Here is a 21,726-nt window from a genome sequence, read left to right on the forward strand (position 1 = left end):
AAAAAGAGCAAAAAGGTGTCACTGTCCAACTTTTAATGTGATTTTTGGACGTCCAAAATCGGTCCATTGAATTTACTGCACCTGTTATAGACGTCCAAAAAATTACCCAGTTCAAAGGTCAAATGTTGAACGTCAAGAGGACGTCCAAATAGTGGACCTAGTTTGGACGTCGAATAGATGTTCAGAAATGGTCATGGACCGATGGACCTAATTTAGACATGATCTGCACATCTATCCGACGTCCAGTGTTTAGTGGGAGAGTGCAATAGTCCTGATTTCGAGTCCAATGTGAACAGCTCCAAGTAGAACGTCGACGTGTTTTCATCTCAAAGTTACAGTAATTATGAAATGATGTGAATGCAGCATTAGTTTTGAGTTTCCCACTCATAATATTGACTTTGTGGTGGCTTTCTTGTGTGTTCAACTCATAAATATGATCTATACAACATGACTTGAATGCACCAATAGAGCAACACATTCCATAAGCTGTCATTTGCACCCAGGCTTTAATGTAATCTGTTTTAGACTAACAAGAATGTTTTGAGTTCAGAAACTTACAGGATGTTTTTTACAGTACAGTGACTTCTTATATGTCAAAAGTTCAAGGGAATTTTGGTTTCTCAGTTAAAGATAAAAGCTAAATGCTACATGTAAGTTGAAAAGAAATGATTAAAAACGTGATAATGGGAAACACGTTAAGTCACAAGGTTTCAAAACAAAATTTTATACTATTAATATTGCTATGTTACATGTACAGTACAAAGCATAAAATAAATACCAGTGTTACCGGTCTAGATAAAGTGTGCAATTACAAAAGCTGTTTATGGTTAGAGCAGCCAATCACAGTGACATCACGTGTTCAATCATATAATAGTCTGGTGTGCTTTTTCAAAAACATAGATCCATACACCCATTTAAAGTTGGGTTTTCAAAATCTGAAATCATATTTTACTGAAGAATTGTATACAGTGCGCGTCTGATAAATTACATATTCACAAAAATCAAGCCATCAGTTGTGAAAAAAAAAAATACTCAAAACATGTTCAGTAAAGATTTGATGATACTGATTAATGAACATAAGTGACCTTTTTGTTCCCTTCTGTTCTCTATGTACAGATCTAAACAGGTAATAAAAATGTATAAGATAATAAAATTAAGCAAACAAGACAATGTTAGAGTGCATGTGTATCTGAATCAGAATCCAGGCCTCAATCAAACTCAGGAATAGAGCTAAGAGACTCCACTCCAGAGCTCATTTTTGAACTTGACTCTTCAGGTGCTTCTTGGGATCTCTGGGACACCTGTCCTGAACCTATCCCTGAGGAAAAACTGTGTCTTCCAGAAACTAAAAAAAAAAAAAAAAAAAGGAATTAATATCAAAATCAGAGAAGCCTTTTAAATATTGCACAATATATAAAAAAAGCTTAAGAACATCTTACAACTCATTGGATCATCCATACTGTGTGATCTTGTAATGGGTACAGCTATTGTTCTTTCAACCCATTTTAAAGTATCTTCATCTAGTCTAAAATGACATCCTCTATTTCCTGCCACCGTCTCCTCAATCTTCTCCAGGAGTTCTGTGACTTGAGATCCATCACTCCAGTTCTTAGTGTTGAGAACATGATACCTGTTCCCACATTTCTCGATGAGCCACTGGAGAGTGTCACCTTCACTTGCAATGAATAACTCTATGGGAGTTTCTCCTAGTTCCTCTCCAGCAGCAAAGAGAACCAATATATGATTCCAGATTCCTTCACCAAAAGGCTCCATGATTTTCATTAATGCACCTTTCTCTTCCTCTGCAAAAGAACAGTCAACACTCTGGACTAAAATGAAAGCATGTGGTCCAGAAGACTGTTCTGCTAGACTTTTCAGAAGGTTGCGTTTAGCATCCTCAAGTCTTTTCCCAATAAGGAAATCTTTCTCAAAACCCGGTGTACAAACAACAGAGAGTTTCCTCCCGGCAACTTCCCCATTATTACTTAGATTCTCTTCCATTCTTCGGTCAAATACTTGTCTTCCCAAAATTGTGTTTCCTGTTGAACTTATGCTGGAATGGTGAAGTCCAAGCAACACCAACCTCATTTCAAAAAGTTCAGCAACCCCTTAAAAAAAGACCGAACACAGACTGTAAATATTAATATTTACTTCACATTAAAACAGTGTTTTCAATGTTTACTCACCTGATGTTGAATGTCTCAAATCGTTTCTTTTTTTAACTTCAGCCTTCATCTGTTTTGCTAATTTCTCAACTTTCATCCTTTTGGACTGTACCTCTTCCAAATTCTTTTGCTGTATTTTAAAACAGCATCCTCTGTTCCCTGCAACCATCTCTTCTATCTTTTCAAACAGCTCTGTCACTTGATTGCCATCATCTGTGTTTCTGTTGTTGAAGACATGATACCTGTTCCCGCATTTGTCTATTATCCACTGAAGAGCTTCTCCTTCACTCTCAATGAACAGCTCAATGCTTGTGTCTCGCAACCAGTCACCAAAGGTAAAGAGAACAATCATGTGGTCCCAGACATTGAGACCAAGAAGAGCAGCATGTTCCTCTACTGCCTTTCTGTAAACTTCAGTGAAAGAAACGTCCACTCTTATGACAAGCAGAAAGGCATGTGGTCCTGGAGGACAGTGAGATGAACACAACACAATCTCATCTTTGTAGAGTCTGGGGGTGTATTTTGAGTGGTAATTTCTTCTTCGGCCTGGAGTGTCGACCATAGTGATGTGTCTTCCTGCAACATCTCCTTCTTGTACTGCAGATGTCAATGATCTTTTGTAATCAAATACAGATTTTCCCAGGATGGTGTTTCCTGCTGAACTCTTCCCAGATCCATAATAACCCAGCAGCACCATCCTCAGCTCTGAGACGGGATGCTTATTTTCTGCAGGCAGACATACATATTTTATTATGGTAGGTCTTTGAACTCAGTTTTTTTAAACTTGGAAAGACAGAAATCGTCTCTGGTAATTGACCGTAACCCTGTTCCCTGAAAAAGCGAGAACAAGATGCTGCGCTCAATAGCGCTAGTGATAACATTCTTTGTTCAGCTGGTTGTGAAGCATGTGTGTCAAACAGTGCGGCATTGACGTGCAGCATCTTGTTCCTGCTTTTTCAGAGAACAGGGTTACAGTCAAGTAAACCGAGACGTTCCCTTATCAAAAGCTACTCTCGATGCTGCACTCAATAGTGCTAATGGGAATGAGAATACCGATGCCGCCTCACTGTAACTATAGATGTCTGGTGTCCTGAAATGTGGCAGGAAGCAACAGAGCATGTATCATTTCACTGGAGGTCACTGCCCCCCCAAACACCGGTGGTGGCGGAGGTTGTTCAGTGATCCCCTAAGGGTGCCAGGAAAGAGCCTTACACTTCTGATGGAATTTTCCATGGCCCTCCCTGAGGGGAAACCCTTTGTCCTGGGCACAGCTTAAGGCCATTGCTTTGGTCTTGATGACCTTACTTTAGTCCAGCTCCATCAGAGGCTGCAAAGTGCTACAAGCTGCTCCCCAGTCTTATGAGAGGGTGCACAACTCGCCACACTCTCTCTTTGAACCTCCTACCCCAGAGGAGCTTGATCAGGTCGGGACTGTTTTATTTGTTTATTTTTTGACAGCCCCGATACTTGAGCACAGTGAGTGAGAAACAAATTAAAATTCTCCTCCTGGCACTCAGATTATTTTTTTTTTTTTTTTTTTTTTAGATCAGCCTGATATGCCTGCAGAACCCATGGTGTGTAGGGCAGCACTAGTCTGACCCTCAGCATGAAATGTGTTCCATCCAAGTGTAGTTATTGCTATATGGCTTGGCAGGGAACAATTGCTTTCTTTTTGTGTGTGTGTATATATATATATATATAAATTGTAAAAAAAAAAAAAATGTAATGATGTTGCTCCTGTAGGGGAGAGATAGCTGCTAGCGTCTCTCTTACCCATCAAATCCACCCCAGCAAACACAGAATGTTGTGAGGACGTCGCCGGTTCGTCATCATTTGGTCAGCGGGACATTACCTTATAGCGACTTTGTGAGGACGCCGTGGTAAAGTTCCATTTTTGGGAATCTCGGCTAACGTCCCAGAAAAGTCGTGTGCACTTTCTCAAAAAACGTTACTAGTTAGTCCCATTGGGACATTGTAGCAACGTTGTCAGCTAGTCTCCAGATAACTTTTCATATTATTGCACTACATGTATTATTATTATTATAAAGATACCATTTGAACAGCCTATTATTTGTTATTACATAACAGAAGGATATCCAGACCACCAAACTGAGAAAAAATATAATTAGGAATAAAGTTCCACAGACCCTGGATTCTTTCTAAACTGGTTCAACCAATTAATTTTAAAAGTATAGTTTAAAGTACTAAAATCCAAAATATTGAGATCACCCTTTTCACTTATGTTCATTACAACGGATTTTCTAATATAATGAATTTAGTTTTTCCACAAAAACTTAAAAAGGATCTGGTCAATATTTTTTACCGAGCTTTGACTCCAACTGAACAGGTTGAGCAGCATAAATAAGCCTTGAGAGGCCTTCAGCCTTTGTAAGAAGTACACTGCCTCTCAAAGAGAGATCTCTTTGTAGCCACTGGTTAAATCTCTTCTGAATTTTATCTGTAAGGAATTGAAAATTAAAGAGGCATCTTTTTTTTTGGTCCTTCACTATATAAACTCCTAAATAACAAACCATTTCTTTCACAGGGATACCATGAATAAAGGAGTCATTGCAGTTTTTTATGGCCAAAAGCTCAAATTTTTTAAACATTTAAATGCAGGCCAGAGGCTTTGGAGAAAGACTCAATAACACTTATTGCCAAAGGGATCTGCATAGCATCCCTAAGAAAGAGGGTTGTGTCTTCAGCAGGGTGACTGATAATCACCTCTCTTTCAGCTATAGCTACTCCTTTCAGATTGCTGGATTTTATATGAGCACAGAGAAACTGAGCAGCAAGAAGAAAAAGATAAGGTGAAATGGGGCAGCCCTGCCTTATTAATCTTGAAATTTAAAAACAGTGGGTAGCACCATTATTTATAATAACAGAACTACTGCCATTTGTGTATAAAGTTCTTATGGCACTACAGAAAAAAATCTCCAAATCCAAGTGTTTCAAGACACTGAAAAATAAAGCTATGCTCTAGAGTGTCGAAAGCTTTATCAAAGTCCAAAAGAAGCACAAAACTATCATCAGCAACTAGATAGGAATAATCTAAGATATAAACGTATATTAATTGATATGTGTCTATTACTAATGAAAAAAACCCTCTATTTATAACCTGAAGGTGCACGTTATCAGTGACATCACCTACCGAGGTTATTTAAGCCAATTCTTGGCGTGTTTGACACACAATGGGTCGACTCACAATGGGTCGAACAAAGAATGTTCTCATTAGTGCTATTGTGTGCAGCATCGAGATTAGCTTTTGATAAGGGAACTCTAAAAATGATTGTCAAGGTTACATTTCAATAATATTTCAAATGAACAAATACTGACAACAATGGTGTAACATAAAAGTTTATTTAGTAAAAATCTGCTTAAAACTGGCAGACCCTGTTAATGTGTAAACTCTAGATCAGGTTTTGATTGGCTCATTTAACAGAAAAGTAGGTCTATTCTATTCCATTCTATTCTATTCTTAGAAGTGCCATTTTGTGTGCTACAAGTTCTCTTATTCATTAATATATATATAAAGGGCCTTGTTCTTTCTCCCCTTAAACGGTCTCTGGTTAAACATAAAATCAGTATAGAGAGTCATAAAAAAGCTCACCAGTTGTTTTTGTCGCATCTTTCAGTTGTGGATTTTTGATCCTTCTTATGTTTGCTCTCTTCTCCTGTTCTCTCCTCTTCTCCTCCACCTGCTTCAAAATCTCTCTGTTTAATTCATAATGTCTGCCTCTGTTTCCTTCTACCATCTCCTGTATTTTATTAAGCAGTTCTATGACTTGAGATCCATTGCCCCAGTTTTTAGTATCAAGCTCGTGATATCTGTTCCCACATTTCTCAATGAGCCACTGGAGATTTTCATTCTCAATAAATTGTTGAGTGCTTGTATGATGATCTTCACAGGTGAACAGGACTATAGTGTGCCTCCACACTTCATGACCAAAACATTTCATGTTACCACATAGAATGTCTTTTTCATTTTCTTTAAAAGGTGTTTCTACATTTAAGACCAGCAGCAGCACATGAGGTCCTGGAGGACATTTTGTCACACTCAGGATAATTTCCTGTTTGTACAGTTCAGGGTTTTCTTCAAATGGTAAATTTCCCCACCACCCTGGAGTATCAACCACAGTGATCTTTTTGCCAGCTCTTTCACTGTGTTTCTCCACACATTGCAAAGTCTTCAAGTAAAACTCCTTTTTGTCCAGGATTGTGTTTCCTGCTGAACTTTTCTCCTCAAGTTTTGGACCCAAAAGGAGAATCCTCAGCTCTGTAAAGAGAAAATCGAAGCAGAGGTATGCCAGTATGTACTGTATTAAATAAACAGTCTAGATAGAACACCAAGCTTTTTATAACATTTCTATTAGGGCTACACAATTAATTGTTACATAATGCCATTACAATAATGGCTGCCGTCATTAAATAATCATGTTGAATATGACATTCTATTTTGATCTACTCCCATTGCTGGGTTCTATTTAGTTTCAGTTTTAATTGTACTGGAATGACTCATGGTGTAAGTTATAAATAATGTGATACAGGAAGCATTATATAAAAGCTTTATGTATATAATTTATAGAGTTTGTTTTTAATGCTGCTTAGATGCCATTAAGTCTTGATATGCTGATGCATGAAACGAGTAAACAAAACAGTTCCCTTTCAGTCGGTGACGTTCTATGCTACGTTGGGCTTTCAGCATGCTGAGACTGTGTTTGTGGATGACTCATGTTCTCATTGCGGGGACATGAACATCTCGGGGTTAAGATCGAGACTCGGTTATCTTAAAAGCTATAGAGTCCCCTTTGCCACACCCCGTTCTAGCTCCTCTTCTCCTAAAAGGGCTACTTCGGCTGGTGGCCAGGGTGATCTGAGGGTTACCGTGTGGGCTTCCCTGATGAGCCAGCCTCCTCGGGCCACACCCCCATCACAAACTCCGCAGCCAGTTGAGTTTCCGGATGAGTTTGCTGGACCCTCTCAGGCTCCTGACATCTCATTCAGAGCTCAGGAGGAAGACCTTATGTCGATCACCGCATGACAAGGTGGGAGATGAGGATTCAGCTGCGTTGCCTCCCTCTGGAGTGCCAGCGTTGCCCGAGACTCAGCTCCTCAACTCACTGGTCTCCCAGGTTGGCCTCTTCAGCGACGTGGTAGAGAATTTTACCCAGCAGTTCTCTGCCACCCAGAAGCAGTCTGAGGCCATCAGACACATCCTCCCCTGGCGGCCCACTGCTGCCTCCACTCTGCCGCTGGCGCAGCCGCCTCACCTACTCATCGCTGAGGGTGCCCCCCTGTGGTCTTCACCACTTATGCTCGGCCACAGCAGCAGCCTTCACGGATCCTCCTGTCATGCGTGTGGAGGTCGCGACCCTGCTGGCAGAAGGCGCGATAGAGCCGGTCCCTCCAGCCGACATGAAGTCCATCTTTTACAGCCCCTACTTCATTTTACCCAACAAAACAGGTGGGTTACAGCCAATACTGGACTTGCGTGCCTTGAACTGAGCTCTTCACAGACTTCCATTCAAGATGCTAATGCCCAAGCACATTTTTGAATGCATTTGTCGGTGGGATTGGTTTGCAGCAATCAACCTGAAGGATGCATATTTTCATGTCTTGATTCTTCCTCGACACAGACCGTTTCTCCGGTTTGCTTTCGAGGGGCAGGCTTTTCAGTACAACGTTCTCCCATTCGGGTTGGCCCTGTCTGCCCGTGTCTTTACAAAAGTCGCGGAGGGAGCCCTGGCTCCTCTCAGGGAACGAGGTGTCAGTATCAGTACCTTGATGACTGGCAGATTCTAGTTCACTCTTGAGCGTGGTTGTGCGAGCACAGGGATCTGGTGCTTAGACACCTCGCCCAGCTGGGTCTTCAAGTAAACTAGGAAAAGAGAAAACTCTTCCCTGTGCAGAGGATCTCCTTTCTCTGTATGGAAATAGATTCGGTCGCCTTGTTCGCACAGCTTATGAACAAGCGCATGCAGTCACCACTGAATTGCCTGAGACAATTTGAGGACAAGAGAGCAGTTCCAATAAAACTGTTTCAGAGGCTCCTGGGGTATATGGCATCCGCAGCGGCAATCATACTGCTCGGGTTGCTCCATATGAGACCACTTCAGCACTGGCTTTACGACCGAGTCCCGAGATGGGCATGGCAACAGGGCACACTCAGAATGACTGTATCTCTTGCCTGCCTCTTATGGTTGTTCCTTTTTGGCCCAGCCGGACCTGGTTCCCCAAACTTGTACTCCTCATGACAGCCCCTCCCTGGCCAATTCCTCTGAGGAAAGACCTTCTTTCTCAGAGACTGGGCACTCTCTGGCACCCACGTCCTGGTCTTTGGAACCTATAGTACATGTGTGGGTTCTGGGTGGGTCACGGATGGTTTAGGTACCTTGCCACCTCAGGTTGTAGCTACCATCACTGCAGCTAGAGCCTTGTCCACCAGACACGCCAATGCTTGAAGTGGAACCTCTTCATCACTTGGTGTTCTTCACGTCATGAGGAACCCTGGAGATGCCCGATCGGGTCAGTGCTTTCCTCTCTTCAGGAAGGGTTGGAATGAAGGCTGTCTCCTTCCACACTGAAGGTTTTTGTGGCGACTATTTCAGCTTACCATGACCCTGTTGAAGGTAAGTCTCTTGGGAAGCATGATCTGATCATCAGGTTCCTGAGAGGGGCCCGGACGCTCAATCCGCCACGCCCTCAGCAAGTTTTCTCTTGGGACCTTGCAATGGTTCTATCTGCACTGCAGAGGGCTCCCTTCAAATTTTTGCTCTCAGTAGAGCTAAAGTTTCTATAATTGAAAACTGTGCTCCTATTCTGCTGGAATATGCTACCCAGTGTATTCTGTGTCAGCTATAGGCCCTCACTCGTGTTGGCCTCATGACAGGGTGCTATCACTCACATGGGTCAATGGAAGGTAAGGAACTTTGTAAGGGACCCCATTTGTCAGTCTCTTTCTGATGTAACATAGAACATGACCGACTGAAAGGGAAAGTCTCGGTTACTTATGTAACCCTCATTCCCTGAAGGAAAGAATGGGGACATTATGTCCCATTGCCACATCGCTGTTCCTCTGAACGGCCAGGTCACTGGGGCTGGCTCCTCAGCAAAGACTTGAGTTTGAGTTGCTCGCTCTGCGGGGTGGAGCTCGAGATGTAAATACCGCAAACCAAGGTATTCTGTGTACCATTGGCTCATTTTGTAACCACTGGAAGGTGGTTGGGCTCTCAGGTGAGATCCCCCATTTGTCAGTCTCTTTTTGACTTCTTCAGGGAACGAGGGTTACATACGTAACCGAGACGTTCTCAGCTTGTTAACATAAAAAAATATGGAATCCAAAAAGCATTTAAATCTAAAATTAACCAGCATTATTAATCATGATTAAAAAACCAAGAACATTGTGCAGCTCTTATTTCTAGAGTAAAGTAAGTTCAAATATTTATCACACTAACCTGAGGAACTATTTGAACTGCTTGGATCCATGATCACACTGAAATTCTTCTTCGAAAATTCTTCTTTAATGGATAAATGTCTGTTTAAGTATATGCAGTTAAAATAATGCATGAACTCCAGTTATATACAGTTAATGGTACAAGTAGTTTTCAGAGAAGGTTTTGCATGGCTAAAGTTTGGCTAGTCAAAGAACAGTCAGATGTGTTGATTCCAAAAGAACCGATCAATAAGCAATGAGCCACAATCACATTTACTAAATGAATGAATGAGTAAAGTGTATACTGTGAATATATGGTAAACAAAAAAAAAGGAGAAAGTTAAAAAGTTGTCCTTAAAATTTAAATCAAATTACTATTAGTGTTGGTCTTCATTAAAGTATGTTGCCTTCTGCTGGTACTGTCGATGTCCCTAGATTTGAAATAAAGGACTTACTTGATGATGGCGATCTTCCTTAAGTATCTCAAGATTATAGTCAGAATTCTGTGTCTCCAAATGCATTTTCATAAAGATCTAGTTCTCTCAGGTGTAAGGGGTTTGATCTCCGAGCTGAAGCTAGAGCTGCACAGCCTTCATGACTGATACCAAAATGCCTTAGTCTGCAGGAAATAAACAGCATACAGCATTGATTTGGCCTAAGACCCACACAAACACAGATTGTGTTTTCACACTTTTTTTTGGTGGATCGTCTATTCTGTTTGTGACACTGTACGCTACAAAACCATGCCTTTTTTTTACTACCAAGATGCAGCTTCTGAGGGTGAGTTATTCCATAACGGACACAAACAGTATTGCTTTGTTGGACTAAATGTGCTCCATATAATTTCATTCAGTGGAGCCTTACCCAGGAGCGGAGCTAGGGGGTGGCCAGGGGTTGCCATGGCTACCTTGGAAATAATCACGGTCACCCCACTGGCCACCCCGATCGTAATTGCGATCTATTATAAATAATAATAAAAGTTTCTTCGATTTTGATAAAAATGACCTTGATCGATCATGGCAAAATGATTAAGTTCGGATTGCGAAACTATCGTGTTGAATCACTTGTCACTTACAGGCAAATGCCCTATGGCGAGAGTTTCCGTAGCATGCGTTTCTTTCCTGCATTTGTAAAAAATCGAGGACTGAGATAGACGAGGAGTGAAGCTTTGCTTTTGTGCCTGGTTCAACTCGTGTTTGAGCACACAAACACATCTTTTTAGGCGAGTTATTAAAGTCAGATAAATTATTATGTTAGTTCCATTCAACTATTTGTGTCTGAAGGTTTATCATTGTCCTGTGTAACAAACAGGTAAAGTAGGGAGCATAGACTGTAAAAGAAATGGACACACCGACCCCATTGGAACTCAATTGAGACAAGTGAAGCCCATTTTTAGCGTTTTTTAGCACTTCAGTTTCTGACGCGCAGACTCAAACTAAGCTTGATGACGTCAGCAACCTGTCTGACAGATGTAAATCTTCTAGTAGCTGTGCGTGAAAACTACCATCTTAAATTTTGCAGAGACAGCGAGCTTGAGTGGGGAGTTTTTTGGCGTGAGTGAGCAGGAGTAAGTATTCTGATTAATTATTTTGTATAGTATTTTAAAATGTAACGCCAGTACGCCATATTAAGTTAATTGCCAGCGAGCTTCTCCTCCTGTCTGTACGGTAATGCGACAGAGAGTCGAGTGGTTATGACACAATTGTTAGCCTATTTTTACAAAAACTGTTTCTACGGGGCCATAATGTAACATAGAAGGTAATGGAGCCCTTTATACATTGTCGTGTATTTTTAGAAAAAAATAATGGACAAACGGAGTCTTTAAACGCCTCAGATGTAAAGTTATTCGCTGTCAAAGTGACACCAAAATGAATGGGAGTCAATGGGAATGCTAATGCAAGTGAAGTTCTGCTACAAGATGGCGGCACGCGGCCGACTTCAACTTCCGGTCGACTTCCTTGCTGCCTGGTAGGGAGTAGTTAACTTAGCTAGCTTCATATTAGCTGACTTGGATCCTCAAAACTATGTTTATTTTATCTTTGAATATATAAATGTATGTTTTATTCATGAAACATTTAATGTGATTCAACATACCAATAAAATTACTAGCTTCTAAGTCGATTTTATATACAGTAACGTTACTTTTCTATGTAAACACGCTAACGTTAGATGGATGTGATTACCGTTGCGCTCTCATCATATTTGTGTTGTCACGTGCATGACGCAGAGTTCTAGATATATATAAAGTCAAGATAAAATTAGGTACCTACAAGAAAAACTTTGCTCAAAAATAATCCTAAGTTTTTTGCTGTTTTTCAAACATGTCAATGTTGATATGTTTTGATTTGTATTTATGTCAGTCAGTTAGTGAAATGTGTTCTGTTTTCAAAGTGAATTTCCTAAGTTTTATTTTATTAAATAAAACTTAGGAAAGTAAGATCATGACGCTCAGAATTTTGGTGAACTTTAATTAAAAAATGCCATTGTAGGCTAGCTATTTTACATTATACATCATTGTGCTTTGGCCACATACAATACTTTAATGAGTATTTTAAGGTTGGATAAGTGCCATGTTTGTTTGCAAAATTATGTTTTTTGTGCCACCCCAAAGTAACTACTGGCCCCTGCCTGGCCACCCCTATGAAGAATTCCTGGCTCCGCCACTGCCCTTACCTTCCTAACTAAACCAGGATTTACAGCTGTGGATGCATTTATGACTTGTTATTATAACAAATCTGATATGTACTGCATAAATTTAGCAAATGCATTCTTTATAAGCTTTGAAAAACAGCAATCTGACGTTGATGCTCGAGGCTTAGATCTTTATAATGATATATAGTTTGTCAAGATTAAATTTGCCCATTTCATTGAATCTATTCATACATATTGATAAGTGCAAACAAGGGGGTGTAGGTTAAGAGTTAATTCTGATCTCCCCTTTTGGATTGTACTTCAGGGTATAGAAATGGTGGTTAAATTATATAAGCTACAAGATTAAAGACTTGTTTGAATATTACATGAAGCAAGAAATTTATTTTGCTACTACAATGTATTAATTGTGGATTTAGTTGCCACCCTGCATACAATAAGCCAAGCTTTCTTTCTTGTATTGATTGACTGAGAGCCAGATTGTTAAGCATTACTTGCATAAATTATAATACTTTTTGAATAAATATAAATACTTACCAGTGTGCCTCAATGTTAGTGGTGCAATCGGTCACATTTTTAGAACTCATTCCAGATATATTGATTCTACAAATACACCAAATAACAGTCATATTAGCAAGAGAAGAACATGATCGAAATATGGCCAGAAACCTAATTCATTCGATAGACTACCAGCAAAAAAGCTACAAAGAAATGTAATGCAATTTACTGGTCAGTAGTCTGTAAACATTCCGATTCCTTTTTGTTTTAAGCAAAAAGTTATCTCTCAAAACAAAAGTTGTTTTGTCAGAGTACAAGGTAATGTAGACCAACTAGTTATTTTTAGACAGGTGACCTGATAGAGAGATTACTTTTAAATTCCAAAGTCACATCTGAAAGAAAAATAAAAACCAAGTAAAAATATTTGTCAAAAATATTCTTATTTCAGTATATAAAAATCACATTCAATTGATACCTAATGTAATGTTACTAGTCTGTCTGAACTTGCTTTTGCTTTTTGTGGGTTAAGGAAACAACATATTAAAATTATATATTATGTATACAAAACACTTAGATTAAAAGATGCAGAATTTTTTTTTTAGGAGGAATTAGATAATATTCAGACTATAACATTCACAAATTTGATGATACTCATGTTAGCTCCTCTGTTTTATAAGATCATTATCTTTATAGGCACATATAACTTCAATCTTTACCTTGTTTTTTTTGAAAAACAGATATTTTCACTAGTCCAGATGGCAACAACCCCACACGTAAGCTTTTCTCAGGCAATTTCGAACGTTTATTTCTCTTAATTCGTAAGATGTTCTCAGGAAATCTCTTAACGTGTATGTCTCTTTGTTTCTATACATATGTCAGCTCACACATCATCACTCGCCCTCATCTACCTGCATCACGAGCATAAACAGCGGGCAGAAAGACTGGATAGACCAGTTTCAGGCAGCAGCACCATTGAAAACCCTGAATGGAAAAAATGTCGAATGGAATGCCTTGAAAAGGTGGGGAAAATATTAAAAAGCTTTTGTTTCCTTGGCAAAGCCAGCCTTTGTACTAAACTACTTTGGAGGCAAAATCACCTGTGGTGACTTGCAAAATGCAAATTATAGTCCATCAGTATCCATCTGATCTGTAACATCATTTTACTATCCAGGTTTCAGCTAAGGAATTTCAACCAACCCAGACTCAAATTAGCATATTTGCAGTCTATACCCAAGTTAATTTGTTCAAATTATTAAACATTTAAATCAGTATAATTACATATTAAATTAAATATGTATGTGATTGAACAGCAAATAAAACAACGCTTTGTGACAATGTAATATTTTATTATATTGTTTAAATTATACATTTTTATTATTAATTTAAGTGGTATGTAAATTATTGCAGCAAATTGCAACGAATCAAACCTCTGAATAGCACTGCAGATGTTAGAGATCCAATCGGAAAAGACTCAGGTAGCACTGCTGACTCCGCCCCCCTGTGAGCAACGCAGATTGAAAAAACAGCGATAGAATACAGTGAGTGGAAGAGTGATTAAGGTAATTAATTGTGAAATACCTGGAAGAAATCTAGAATTTAATCAACAATCAGTTTGTTACAACACTACACTGGTTGGAGAAGTTTGTTAAGGTACTTACTTGCGTAGAGTTCCTGTTGATTCCGTCGATGATTGATTAAGGCCCAGTTAACACTAATGAAACTAACGTGGTTCATCTGGTGAAACCTGGAAAGAGAGACAAACGAACAAAAAAAGCTGTTAATTCATAGAGGAATCGGTGAGTTGAATGTTTATTTAGATAAATGTGGCTAACTGTGTGTATGTACAGTATTACAGAAATCCCAAATCTCCCGGAAGTTCCGGGAGTCTCCCGCAAATTGAAAGCGGCTCCCTGAGACCCGGAATCCCGGAATCTAGACCGAGCGAGCAAAAAGCACGCATGCGAAACAGTGTTTCAAACCGTGTAGCGCGCGCACGGCAGAGAGGGAGAGTGAGAGGGAGCGAGAGACCTTGAGTGTGTGTGCGAAGCGCATGTAAGACAGAGAGCATCCTGATTGTCCTGTTTCTGCAAATCAACCAATCAATTGTCAGTGTGGGCGGGCTTTTATCTCTTCTCCCGAACAAAATTAATCAGTTATGTCTATCTAGAAACAGGAGCACCATGGCAGAGGGAGAGTGCCACAAAAAAAATAAAAAAATAAATAAAGTACACGAGAGTGTACCCGTCTTACAGATGTAAAACATAATGGCAGTCTTGCTCAAGCATTGCCCATGGCGGGTTATATGATTGCAAAAGGCATGTTGAGGTGAGTTGACAAGTTTCATTTCATCTGCATATTATTCAGGCTAGTTGCCAAGGCTACATGAAAACAACAAACTCTTTAGACCTGTTTAAAGTTGCAATGGAAAATAAATAAAAGCAGTTTACATAAATTGTATAAGCAGATTATATAAATAGTAAAAGTAATATACATATTTACACATAATTGACAAATAATTACATAGGCCTATAGCTTATAATATAGAAATAAAATTTTATATGCTATATCTTTAAGGGACCGCACTATGTTAGGGAGGCTAAGCGCAGGGAAGGCTGCTCCGATATATCTCAGTTCTCCCATTCAGCAAAGTTTCACTGAGAAGGTGACTACAGCTGAGATGTATTTCCTTTCTTTGGGGGGGGGGGGGGGGGCTAAGTATTAAAATATTAAAAGCAATGTGTTTCACAATGTGTAAAGAGTAATTACGATGTCAAATTGTTGTTCAGAAATGTGTTAAATGATGCTAATGTAAAGAGAAATTACTGATTCAAAATCTATTTTTTTAATTTGTTTAATTATTTCATTGACACTTTTACTTTTGAGATTAAAATTTGTGTGTGTCCACCTTTGTCTCCCTCAACTCCTGTTTCTTCTGATTGGCCCATTGATCTGGTTTATCACAAATTTTGCAAAGCAAGTGTTACAATAGATGTCCACCCTATTTTAGCAAGGTACACTCAGATTTATGTCCTCCCCACTGGTAAAGACCGAGAACTGATCAGATGGTTATTACATTTACATTTTGTCATGAATCAGACCTCAGTAGCTCTCTCCAACCCTATCTCAAGGTGAATTCGTACTAATTTGCACGATTTAACCAAGTGGCTAAATCGTACGAAATCATAGGAGCTCGCTCGTACGAAATCGTACGATTTTGTTCATCGCATTTAAAACACCCTTGTGTAACAGCGAATTCATGCTAAATCGCACGAGAGCGAGAGAGAGCGTGTGTGAGAGCGAGAGAGAGCATGTGTGAGAGCGAGAGAGAGAGTGTGTGAGAGCGAGAGAGAGAGTGTGTGAGAGCGAGACAGAGAGTGTGTGAGAGCGAGACAGAGAGTGTGTGAGAGCGAGACAGAGAGTGTGTGAGAGCCAGAGAGAGTGTGTGTGAGAGCGAGAGAGCGAGCAAGTGATGGCTCTTAAAAGAGCTGTTGGTTTAAATGTAGAGCGTGTGTAGATGGAGTAAGAGATGTATGTGAAGAAACTGCAAGACCAAAAAAAATGAGTTACAACTTTAGGATATTATTTTCTGAATCTTTATTTATTAAACCTTTTGTGTGCGTAACTATTTACAACAAATCCCGAGATCCCCCCACAATCATAAGACTGTATATTCAAATAAATAAATAATATGGCAATAAAATAAAACTGATTAAAAAAAGAGAAGGATCTGAAAGTCTCAAGATTTCTGAATTGTACATCAAATCTATTAAAAGCATGGTAAGTGTTGTTGTAACTGTTTTTAGTATGTATAACAAGGATGTGGTAAAAGCAAAGTAACGTTTGCTGTTACTGTAAGTAAGTTACTACAAAATAGTACCACAGTAGAAGTAGGCTAACTGCGGTAAAAACATGGTAGGATTTGTGTACCAAAAACAAATACCACAGTGGAAGTACAGTGGTATTTACTACTTCCATTAATAATTCAAAAAAAAAAAATATTAGTATAACAAAATGATCGAAGATCTGTCACGTTAAGTTAATGCTGATGCTATCACCCGCTAATTGATAATGTGTTGGGTGCGACTTATATATGCTTTTTTTTTTTCTTTGCAGCTGACACAGAAACACTGGTTTATTAATAAACAATTAAAATGCATTAATAATTTTTTTTTTTCAACGTTTAGGTGCTGTTTATATGAACGCGTCACCACTGCATGAGAGAGAGACACACACACACGCAAGGTCTCTCCCTCTCTGCTGTGCGCTCGCTACATGGTTTGCATGCGCACCTTTGCTCGCTCGCTCGCTCTAGATTCGCAGGAAATTTGAACTAATTTCCAGGCATCATAACATTACAAAAGGCAATTGTAATATTTTTTATTACTATTTGGGTATGATGAACATTCACCCGCCAGTGTGGCGGATAGCCTTTTGAGATTTACTCGCCAAACTGAAAATCTCGGCGCTTGGCGGGTGTTAATTTCGGACCCTGGCTGCGGGCCAATAAAAACTGAACCACGGGACGCAGTTGGCCCGCGGGCCATAGTTTGGACACCCATGATATAGACCCAGTTAGATGGGGCTTCGAAAATTTATAACCTAGTCAGATGACGTTTACTACTTTTTACTGGCCTTAATTGGGCATAATTTAATTTACTACCTTTTACAACACCGCATAAACCCTGTTACAGTAGGCGGCCAACCAAAATGATGGTTCTACCACCGCAGCAGGTCTGCAGAGTGCATTTGCAGCTTTTGAGTGGCGCTTTAACCACAAATTATCAAACAAGCGCATCAAAGCACATTTTCACCATTCGCCGTCAGCTTTGCCTCACTGATGTTACATTTGACAAGTGGCTCACTGAGAAATACATTACATTTTACAACAAAATGAAAGAAAAACACTGTAGTTAAAATATTTAATATTCATTTAATATTGATATAGATGAAAGTTTAGTAATTGAAGTTTTGTGCGTTTATTAGAATTAATTCAACCAGGATAAATGTCAAGCCTATGAGCCTTTGCTTATATTTTCTCTAAACTGCACAGTCTAATACCATATTTTAGATTTGACACATTTAATAGGTGTGCAGTATTATTTACATAATGTGAATTATGTGTAATGTGAAATTGTGGTTTACTTTGCGGAGCATTAAAAGTGGTAGCCTATTTAATTGAGCTAGGCTACATGGATTACATGCATTTACAGCGATATCGTTGACTTGATTGCAAATGAATACATAGACACTATTTAAACTGAACTGAGATGATGACATCATTCAATGATGAACTGCCTTTAACTGTCATTTGGTATTATTGAAACACTGCTTTGACTGTTCTTTTTGTTTAAAGTGCTATATTAATAAAGGTGACTTGACTTGATTTGACTAATTACAGCAATTTTCACAGTCGTGATAATGAGAAAACGTTTAGTCACAGGGTTATCAAAACAATTTAATACTATTAATATTGCTATGTTACATGTACAGTACAAAACATAAAGTAAAGACCAGTGTTACTTGCCTTCCCAGCTAGGTGAAGTGTGCAATTACAAAAGCTGTTTATGGTTAGAGCAGACAATCACAGTGACACCATGTGTTCAGTCATATAATAGTCTGGTGAGCTTATTCAAAAACATAGGGTGTACTCACACTAGGCACGGTTGCCATGAACTGGGCCCGAGTACGATTGTCCCCCCTCCCCACTCCCCCTCTGGCCTGCACTCACATACAGGGTTTCAGCATTCGTGCCGGAGCACGCTTACGTCATTATGGTGTGACGGTTTCGGGATAAACAGGAAGAGCGGCGCTCTCTGAACACAATGGAGACCATCGCTCTGTTTTCCTTTGTGGATAATTATGTGTCGTTTGGTCCACGCTGGTCCACAGCCCTCTCACAGCCTATTGTTCAACAGATGTGTCGCCTTAGTGGCGCGAAAATGTTCACGTAATCGTGCTGCTCGTATGAGGATGTTGCAAGGTACCAGCTGAAGTGCAGCAAGGACTTTGCAGTTTTGAGTTTTTATGCGTTTTGCACCTCTGCTGTAGACCAAAGCAACCCTTTCACTGCCATGTTGGTTTTGGAGCGTTGCAAAACCGTGACGCGACTGAGTCCAACTGAACCGTGCTCTGGCCCATCTCTTCCAAGCGGGCCAGGGCCGGCCAATCGAGCACTCACACTAGTCAAAGGAACCGCGCTTTGGTGGTCAAACGCACTCGGGCACGGTTCAAATTGGCTAGTGTGAGTACACCCATAGATCCATACACCCATTTAAAGTTGTATTTTCAAAATCTGAAAACATTTTAAAGAAGAACTGTATACAGTGCATGTCTGATAAATGACATATTCATAAAAATGAAGTCATTAGTTTATAAAAAAATACTCAAAACATAAAGGAAAAAGATTTGATTGTTGATAAGTTACCGATTACTGAACATAAGTAACCTTTTTTGTTCCTTCTCTGTTCTCTATGTACAGATCTAAACAGGTAATACAAATGTATAAGATAATAAAATTAAGCAAACAAGACAATGTTAGACTGCATGTGTATCTGAATCAGAATCCAGGCCTCAATCAAACTCAGGAATAGAGCTAAGAGACTCCACTCCAGAGCTCATTTTTGAACTTGACTCTTCAGGTGCTTCTTGGGATCTCTGGGACACCTGTGCTGAACCTATCCCTGAGGAAAAACTGTGTCTTCCAGAAACTAAGAAAATAAATAAAATAAAATAATAATATCAGAATCAGACAAACCTTTTAAACATTGCACAATATGCAAAAAATTTAAGAACAACTTACATGTTACAGGATCATCCATACTGTGTGATCTTGTAATGGGTACAGCTATTGTTCTTTCAGTACATTTTAAAGTATCTTCATCTAGTCTAAAATGACATCCTCTATTTCCTGCCACCGTCTCCTCAATCTTCTCCAGGAGTTCTGCGACTTGAGATCCATCACTCCAGTTCTTAGTGTTGAGAACATGATACCTGTTCCCACATTTCTCAATGAGCCACTGGAGAGTGTCACCTTCACTTGCAATGAATAACTCTATGGGAGTTTCTCCTAGTTCCTCTCCAACAGCAAAGAGAACCAATATATGATTCCAGATTCCTTCACCAAAAGGCTCCATGATTTTCATTAATGCACCTTTCTCTTCCTCTGCAAAGGAACAGTCAACACTCTGGACTAAAATGAAAGCATGTGGTCCAGAAGACTGTTCTGCTACACTTTTCAGAAGGTTGCGTTTAGCATCCTCAAGTCTTTTCCCAATAAGGAAATCTTTCTCAAAACCCGGTGTACAAACAACAGAGATTTTCCTCCCGGCAACTTCCCCATTATTACTTAGATTCTCTTCCATTCTTCGGTCAAATACTTGCCTTCCCAAAATTGTGTTCCCTGTTGAACTTATGCTGGAATGGTGAAGTCCAAGCAACACCAACCTCATTTCAAAAAGTTCAGCAACACCTTAAAAAAACACACAGAGAACAGACTGTAAATATTAATAGTAACTTCACATTAAAACAGTGTTTTCAATGTTTACTCACCTGATGTTGAATGTCTCAAATCGTTTCTTTTTTTAACTTCAGCCTTCATCTGTTTTGCTAATTTCTCAACTTTCATCCTTTTGGACTGTACCTCTTGCAAATTCTTTTGCTGTATTTTAAAACAGCATCCTCTGTTCCCTGCAACCATCTCTTCTATCTTTTCAAACAGCTCTGTCACTTGATTGCCATCATCTGTGTTTCTGTTGTTGAAGACATGATACCTATTCCCGCATTTGTCTATTATCCACTGAAGAGCTTCTCCTTCACTCTCAATGAACAGCTCAATGCTTGTGTCTCGCAACCAGTCACCAAAGGTAAAGAGAACAATCATGTGGTCCCAGACATTGAGACCAAGAAGAGCAACATGTTCCTCTACTGCCTTTCTGTACACTTCAGTGAAAGAAACGTCCACTCTTATGACAAGCAGAAAGGCATGTGGTCCTGGAGGACAGTGAGATGAACACAACACAATCTCATCTTTGTAGAGTCTAGGGGTATATTTTGAGTGGTAATTTCTTCTCCGGCCTGGAGTGTCGACCATAGTGATGTGTCTTCCTGCAACATCTCCTTCTTGTACTGCAGATGTCAATGATCTTTTGGAATCAAATACAGATTTTCCCAGGATGGTGTTTCCTGCTGAACTCTTCCCAGATCCATTATAACCCAGCAGCACCATCCTCAGCTCTGAGAGGGGATGATTATTTTCTGCAGGCAGACATAAATATTTTATTATGGTAGGTCTTTCAACTACGTTTTTATATCTTTATATCTCTGTGGAGAAGGAAGATTGTTATGTTATAAAATAGAGCAGGCTATATAATTAGAGGTTAAAGTCCCTTAAAGTCGAATTAGTCCACTAGATGTTTTCAAGCAGTCTATGCAGGCGTCTAAGCAAAGCAGCTATTTACTTAAACATGGAAAGACAGAAATCTCTAAAAATGTTTGTCAAGATTATATTTCAATAATATTCAAATGAACAAATACTGACAACAATGGTGAAACAATAGTTTCGTTAGTACAAATCTACTTAAAACTGGCAGACCCTGTTAATGTGTACACTATAGATCCTATTCTATTCTATTCTATTCTATTCTAGTGTTAGAGGTGCATTTTGTGTGCTACAATTTCTCTTATTCATGTTATAAAAGGCCTGGTTCTTTCTCCCCTCAAACGGTCTCTGATTAAACATAAAATCAGTATAGAGAGTCATAAAAAAGCTCACCAGTTGTTTTTGTCTCATCTTTCAGTTGTTGATTTTTGATCCTTCTTTCGTTTGCTCTCTTTTCCTGTTCTCTCCTCTTCTCCTCCACCTGCTGCAAAATCTCTCTGTTTAATTCATAATGTCTGCATCTGTTTCCTTCTACCATCTCCTGTATTTTATTAAGCAGTTCTGTGACCTGAGATCCATCGCCCCAGTTTTTAGTATCAAGCTCA

The 21,726-nt window shown here is 39.4% G+C and overlaps 2 protein-coding genes across 3 annotated transcripts in view; both read right to left on the bottom strand.

Annotated features, from left to right (window-relative positions):
- Positions 1-144: 144 nt before the first annotated feature.
- si:dkey-23k10.5 (GTPase IMAP family member 8) lies at positions 145-14,629 on the bottom strand. Of its 2 annotated transcripts, none has more exons than XM_052616379.1 (9): positions 14,403-14,629; positions 14,172-14,242; positions 12,784-12,849; positions 10,053-10,216; positions 9,620-9,682; positions 5,776-6,441; positions 2,187-2,891; positions 1,440-2,108; positions 145-1,345 (listed from the first exon to the last, which is right to left on the bottom strand). In XM_052616379.1, the coding sequence occupies exons 5-9, from the start codon at positions 9,648-9,650 to the stop codon at positions 1,209-1,211; spliced, it is 2,208 nt and encodes a 735-aa protein (XP_052472339.1). In that variant the 5' UTR covers positions 9,651-9,682; positions 10,053-10,216; positions 12,784-12,849; positions 14,172-14,242; positions 14,403-14,629; the 3' UTR covers positions 145-1,208. The 2 variants fall into 2 exon arrangements, with proteins under 2 accessions (XP_052472339.1, XP_052472337.1); XM_052616377.1 differs by having other exon boundaries at positions 9,620-9,699.
- Positions 14,630-16,329: 1,700 nt separating this feature from the next.
- Positions 16,330-21,726, bottom strand: part of LOC128028832 (uncharacterized) — a 45,182-nt gene continuing 39,785 nt past the window's right edge. The window contains 4 exon segments of the mRNA XM_052616162.1: positions 16,330-19,451; positions 19,544-20,212; positions 20,293-20,997; positions 21,515-21,602. Of these exon segments, the coding sequence (XP_052472122.1) occupies positions 19,315-19,451; positions 19,544-20,212; positions 20,293-20,997; positions 21,515-21,602 (1,599 nt within the window). The 3' untranslated portion in view covers positions 16,330-19,314.

The sequence above is a fragment of the Carassius gibelio genome, chromosome A15 (assembly GCF_023724105.1).
Source record: "Carassius gibelio isolate Cgi1373 ecotype wild population from Czech Republic chromosome A15, carGib1.2-hapl.c, whole genome shotgun sequence".
Classification (NCBI taxonomy): domain Eukaryota; kingdom Metazoa; phylum Chordata; class Actinopteri; order Cypriniformes; family Cyprinidae; genus Carassius; species Carassius gibelio.